Source organism: Panicum virgatum, chromosome 6N (assembly GCF_016808335.1).
Source record: "Panicum virgatum strain AP13 chromosome 6N, P.virgatum_v5, whole genome shotgun sequence".
Taxonomy (NCBI): domain Eukaryota; kingdom Viridiplantae; phylum Streptophyta; class Magnoliopsida; order Poales; family Poaceae; genus Panicum; species Panicum virgatum.
The window spans coordinates 28,857,549-28,863,985 of NC_053150.1; the positions used below are offsets into that span (position 1 = coordinate 28,857,549).

General features: G+C 55.8%; 2 protein-coding genes across 2 annotated transcripts; one reads left to right on the forward strand and one right to left on the reverse strand.

Annotated features, from left to right (window-relative positions):
* The first annotated feature begins 3,412 nt into the window (after window positions 1-3,412).
* Window positions 3,413-4,496, forward strand: LOC120677239 (early nodulin-like protein 1). Its single transcript, XM_039958385.1, has 2 exons — window positions 3,413-3,758; window positions 3,886-4,496. Exons 1-2 carry the CDS (start codon window positions 3,581-3,583, stop codon window positions 4,305-4,307), a joined length of 600 nt encoding a protein of 199 aa, XP_039814319.1. The 5' UTR covers window positions 3,413-3,580; the 3' UTR covers window positions 4,308-4,496.
* Window positions 4,497-4,997: 501 nt separating this feature from the next.
* Window positions 4,998-6,437, reverse strand: LOC120679991 (anthocyanidin 5,3-O-glucosyltransferase-like). Its single transcript, XM_039961638.1, has one exon. It carries the CDS (start codon window positions 6,435-6,437, stop codon window positions 5,064-5,066), a length of 1,374 nt encoding a protein of 457 aa, XP_039817572.1. The 3' UTR covers window positions 4,998-5,063.

Consider the following 6,437-nt stretch of genomic DNA (forward strand, 5'->3'; position numbering starts at 1 on the left):
TAGGCACCATAGCTTAGTCGTGTTGTGCCGTGTCGGCACTGCATGCCTGTCCCTCAGCCCAGGCACGACACTATCCGCGCGCAGTCATGCCATGCCGGCATGATAGGCACGGCGTGCTCGTGCCGACCCGAGCCCGTCTTGGCCGCCGGCCTTCGCCCTCAACCGCATGTCCCGGCCGCTAACCTCCACCCTCCGCCGCACGTCCCGGCCACCGGCCTCCGCCGCGACCATCACTGCCGCCATGTGCGCCGACTGCCGGCCCCACCCGTGCGCATGTTGCTGGCTCCCGCCTCGCGCCCGCCAACCTATGTCTGTAAGGACACATGACCTCATTAGGCTATAGTTTGTTATTTTGGTAATTGTTTGACAACATAATTATTAGGACTAACATGTTGTCAAGATGTGCTTTGAAGGTGTTTGTTAGATTCCAAGGATGTAATGGAAGCCCTTCAAATGATCAAGTATGAAAAGACTCGTGAAGAAACGAAGCAAAACACGCATTTGACAGCTTCATTTGGTCAGTGCATTGAGCAAGCATCGTATCAATCTGGATTGACAGACTAAATTGGTTAATGCAAGACAACACCGAATCAATCTGTGGTTGCAAAAGGATGAAGATAGGGTGTCGGTTAAACCGATGGGGTGAAATTTGAGAGCGTCAGTGCAATGGTCAGTGCAACACTGATGCAAGTGAAGAAACTCCTTCAAGATCGATTGAACTGACACTGTTGAAAAGAAGCGTCGGTGCAATGGTGCTGGCATTGTCTAGAGGGCTTATTTTGGCTGCTGAAGAGGTCGTTCACTGACCGGTTAAATCGACACAAGGTCGATCCAACCATCGGTGCAACAATGGTAGCGTCGAACCGTGTTAGAAGTCCAATGGCTACTTGCTGGGTTTGGGTGACCGGTTTAACCGACACGCCCCATGCATAGGCGTCGTTTCAATCGACACTTATGTGCTTTCAGCTAGCCGTTGGAGCAACAACTGTCCTAAGTTGGTGGCCTATATAAATGCCACATTTTGAGTCATTTGAGGTTGCTGGAGTCCAGAGAAGCTACACCTATATCAGAGAAGTTCTCCAAGCCATAACAGTGCAATTTGATCACATCTTTACTCCTTAGCACACCTTTGAGAGTGTTAGTGCTAGATTAGCTCTTGAGAGAGTATGAGAGCAAGGTGTGCTGCATTGTGAACTAGTTCTTGAGTGAACCACACTTTGTATTCTCGGTGTGCCAGCCCCTTAGAGCTTTGGTGGCTCGCCGACAAGTCATCAACTCTCTAGCTTGGTGTGGAGTGGCGTTGACGGTTTTGTGCAGGGGACGTGGAGACCCTATCCGTCGGGTATCAATATTAGGGATATCTGGAGTTGGACATAAGTCGGCCACGTGTTCTGACCAGCCCAGGAGATTATTGTGCCCGATTTAACTGCCGACCTTTGTGGGAGCCGCTTCGTCTCGTCCGACCTCTGAGGGAGGGCTCCGCCTCACCTGACCTCTGCGAGGGATGCCCTCTCGTCTGATCTTTGGGCGGAGACTTCCGCCTCGCCCGACCCTTGACCAGGGGACGGCCATGCTCCTGACCCTAGGCGGGTCCTGCGACGCCCTGCGCCGGCCACTGACAAGCGTCGAAGCGGACGACCCGGGCAGCAGGAACGTCATTGACACAGGAACAATGGAACACACACTTTTACAGGGCTACGGGGTGACATGCCATAGGGTACGGGCGTGCGCCATCAGTACGAGTGCTCGGAAACCGGTTACACCGCCGCCCTCCGGTACCGGTTTACCGGACCGGTTAGGCCGGTAACCGGTGGAAACCGGTTGAATTCAAATCTAAATTCAAAATTTCCCGTGCAACCGGTTCCGACCGGTTTACCGGCCGGTTTGACCGGTTTACCGGCCGGTTTTACCGGTTTACCGGCCGGTTTGACCGGTTTGAAATTCAAACGCTCCCGTGCAACCGGTTTACCGGCCGGTTTTACCGGTTACCGACCGGTTTGACCGGTTTACCGGCCGGTTGACCGGTTTGATCGGTGGTCCTTCATGGGCCGGCCCATTTTTTTTCTTTTTCTTTTTAATTTAACTTTAAATTCCCACAAACTATACTAAATGAATGAATTTTTGAGAAAATTTGACACCATTAGATTCATCACACCTTGAAGTATTTTTAGGAATTTTTTGGGAATTTTTTCATTTTTTGAATTTAAATTTAAAATTTGAATTTTGACCGGTTGGGTACCGGCCGGAGCTCTCCACATGGACGACCCCGCCGCGGAGGGGGAGGGCGGCGATGATAGGACTAATGGGCCCACGCAAGGCGAAGGACACGATGTTGGCTGGACAGGAAATCTATGTAGCACCACACAGTTCATGGGAGAGAAAGAAATCAACAAGGAAATGGAAGGAAAGATGCAGGACAGGGAGGATACGAGATAAAAAGTGGAAGGCACTCAACTTGAGTTCGCTGTTGGGAGAGCAGTGCTTGCCCGCCAGCCACCGGGGGCCCATGCCGCCACGCCTGCGATGTGCCTTGCCGAGGCCATCGCGGATCCCTTTGCTATGGGGATCTTGACGTTGTTGTCGGGACATATATGCTACAGTGCCGGCTGCTGGCTCCCCTCCTCCAGCTCTTTTCACTCATGGATCTGAGAAATGGGAATGGGCGTGGAGGGGGACGAATGAACAAGTAAGCAACGAGATCCTGTAACAAAGTTAATGGGCTCACAAACTCGATGAAGCGAGCCCTATTACATGGTTTATATACGAGTTGATCAAGTCCGCTCGTTGCAGATTTGATGCCTCTTAACATCGATCGATAGAAAAGTGAAATCTCAATCAGTTGACATGGAGCGAATCTGAATTTTATTTCCAATAGCAATATTTTTGTGGTTAGTGGTTATCAAAATACACATCTCTCACTCTTATCTTTTATACAGGTGGATTCCTCCCTTTATCCTATCCACATTGAGTAGTCTACTGTAACACTTGCTATCAAAAATAAAAAAACATTATTGGTGATGGAAAAAGAAAATATATAGGATAAGAGAGATGGATAACTTGTTAAGATGCTTGGAAGCATGTTGGCACCTAGCCCTCTTCAGCTGCTCTGCAGTGCTCTCCATTTTATATAAAACAAAATTAAATAAATAAACATCTCACGGCCGTTAACTGTGGGACCCACGCTCCAGGCTCAGGTGCCTGACCGGCTGACCGTTGGAGCTTTTTTCTTCTTCCAAAGACGACAAAGCCACAACGGTAAAGTCCAAAACAGAAGATGCTCGCCGCTCAGCCATTGCCACCAAGCAGAGCCCATCAGCCCAATGGCCGTTACCACACAGGCCAGACGCCAGTCAGTGCTCAGAGCAAAGCCATAAAGCTGCCCACCTCCCGAACGTTCGAGCCCAACGGCTACATTGATCCCCTTCTCTTCTCCTCCTTCGCCTACTTAAACGCACCCACCCCGCCGCCGGGGCAAAGATCAGCCTTCTGCTTCTCCTCTTTCTCGAGCTCTCTCTGCGGCGACATCGCCGCCTCTTCTCCGGTCTCGTGTCGTGTTGCCAGCTTCAGCTCGTCTCCTGCAATGGCGTCAAGGGCGGCGCTCGTCCTCTGCGCTTCGGCGGTCCTCGCCGCGGCGGCCGCCGCCGAGGCCAGGGACTTCGTCGTCGGCGGCGCCGACGACGCGTGGAAGGTGCAGGCGCAGCCCGACGCGCTCACCAAGTGGGCCTCGATAAACCGCTTCCACATCGGCGATAACCTCCGTGAGAGAGAGATCCCTCGCCGTCGACGTTTTCTAGCATAGCGAACCTGGGTCCAAGAATCGCAGAGATTTGCTGCCATTTCAACGGTGATTCATTTCTTGACCTCCTCTGCTTCGCGGCCGTGCAGTGTTCAAGCTCGGCGGCGCGGCGGACGACTCGGTGCTGGAGGTGACCCGCAACGACTACAACCGCTGCAGCACGGCGGCCCCGCTCGCCACCCACAAGGGCGCCGCCACGGTGCCGCTCCCCCGCTCCGGCCCGTATTACTTCGTCGGCGGCGCCCCAGGCAGCTGCCAGAAGGGCGAGCGCCTCCTCCTGGTAGTCATGTCCGAGAAGCACGGCCGCAGCCGCCTGCGTGGCCTCGCGCCGGTGCCGGCCCTGGCACCGACGCCCGAGGCTGAGCCCCCGCTGGCCGCCAGCTTCGTCGGAGGCCCTGCCGCGGCCCCGGCGCCGGCCACCGGGGTGGCCGGGAGGACTGCGTCTGCCGGGACCGTCACTCTGCTCCTCGGCGCCGCCGCCGTCCTCGGGGCCCTGCTGGTTGGGTGGTAGTGGAAGTGAAAGCGTTTTGTGTGCGGTGTTGTGGGAACAAGGATAGTTGCTTGCTGCACTATGGAACAAGGAAATGATCTGCTTCTTCTGTCTGTAGAAGAAGAGAGGACAGTTGTGTGGGACGATCAATCATAATGGATAAATTCTCTTCAATGATTATATAACCTGGTTGCATCAAGGTTTTATTGATCTTTGTGGCGCATCGGAATGAAGTCTTGACTTGCTCCCTCGCTTGTACTCGTCCCTTTTTCTTCATATACTATAGTATACCGTACTCGTCCCTTTTTTTCCTATACTATAGTATACCGATCAGAGAGAACCAACGTTCTAAAAAAATTGAGGATCCTACATTGTTGTTTGCTGGTTACTACTCAAATGGAAGTCAGCTCCAACTAACTAATCAAATTCTACTGACATGATTAACCATTTATGTATGTTGATGACACAGTTTTGAAATCTGAATCCTCGAGTGATGGCTCCATGATACTGTCAATTTCGTTGTTCATCTGTCATGCCTAGGGGTGGTAATGGGCCATGGCCCTAATGGCCTCTTCACAGCCCAATAAAGCCCTTAAAATTTTTAGTTCAAAAATACATATGTTTAGAACCCGGCTCTTTTAGGGGCCGATCCTTAGATTTTCTAGTTCAAAATGTTGGGCCCTTTACCACCCCTAGGACTCATGCCACCTCATCAGTAAAACCATTGAAGAGCTGCTAATCTGCCCCAAATCAATGATAAACTTTGCGAATGCCTCTTCAGAAGACCCTCCTTCCTTGATAGCCTCCAAAGGCCATCTCCTTGGTGACCACGAGCCGCTCCCTCAGCGTCTTCCCTTCCTCGGCGTCCATCACCAGCCTCACCTTCGCCTTCACCTCCTCCGCCTTGACGAGCTCCCCGTACCCTTCCATCTCGACGGCGATCTTCATCTCCTCCACCAGGAACACCTTGTTCATGCTCTGCTCCGCGTACAGCGGCCAGCATATCATCGGCAACCCAGCCGTGATCGCCTCCAGCGTGGAGTTCCATCCGCAGTGCGTCACAAACGAGGCGACCGCCTCGTGCTGCACCACCTCCGACTGCGGCGCCCAGTTCTTGACCACCATGCCCCTGCCCTTCGTGCGCTCAATGAACCCCGCCGGAAGCTGCCGCTCCAAGTCCGGCTCGGGGAACTGGCTCTGTTCTTCCCGCGGGCTCCTCACTGCCCACAGGAACCGGTGGCCAGAGCTCTCTAACCCGCGGGCGATCTCCTGCAGCTGCGCGGCCGAGAAGGCGCCCATGCTGCCGAAGCAGAGGAACACGACGCCCCGCTTGGGCTGCGCGTCCAGCCACGCCAGGCATTCGTGCCTCTCGCCGCCGCCGCCGCCGCCGCCGCCGCTCTGTCCCCTGTTGCTGCCGTTGACCAGAGGCCCGATGCAGTAGACTCTCGGCGTCAGCCTGCCGGGCACGCAGACGCCGGTGTGGAGGGCTTTCAGGGCCGTGGGCTCCAGCCAATCGAAGGTGTTGACCAGAATGCCCGCCCCCTCCGCCATGCGCTTGAACTGGTAGAGCCGGACCTTGGCCGCTTCGCTCTCCTTGTCCTGCACCGTCTGCAGCATGTCCGCCGCGCGGATCGGCGGCATGCCTGGGCAGCAGCGCACGGGCGCGTCCCTAACCATCTCCCTGAACGACGGCACGGTGGGGTAGAAGTAGGGCAGGTTGAGGAACACGGCGAGGTCGCTGGCCGCGGAGGGGAAGAAGAAGTATGCGGGGACGGCGAGCTCGGCCGCGACGTCGAGCGCGTCGACGCAGAACATGTCGAGCAGCAGCGCGTCGACGCCGCCGGGGCCGGCGCGCAGCGAGCGGAGGTCCCGGAGCGCGGGGTTGGCGAGCCGGAGCGTGTCGAGGCTGCGCCTCACCGGGTGCACCCCGACGTCGGGGCTGGCCGGCGCCGGGAGCGGGAGGAGGCGGTCCGGGTTGGCGGCGGCGAGGCGCGCGACCGCGGCGGCCGACACGGCGTCGGCGTCGGGCGGGTCGACGACGGCGATGAGCGCGGCTAGGCCGCGGCGAAGGAGGGCCTTGGCGAGCTCCACCATGGGGGTGAGGTGGCCCACGACTAGCGACGGGTACAGCACGAGCGTCTTCTTCCCCAT

Coding starts and splice junctions, on each gene's coding strand:
- LOC120677239 (XM_039958385.1), top strand. CDS start 3,581: ATGGCGTCAAGGGCGGCGCTCGTCCTCTGCGCTTCGGCGGTCCTCGCC. Junction 3,759..3,885: donor CCACATCGGCGATAACCTCC/GTGAGAGAGAGA, acceptor GCGGCCGTGCAG/TGTTCAAGCTCGGCGGCGCG.
- LOC120679991 (XM_039961638.1), bottom strand. CDS start 6,437: ATGGGGAAGAAGACGCTCGTGCTGTACCCGTCGCTAGTCGTGGGCCAC.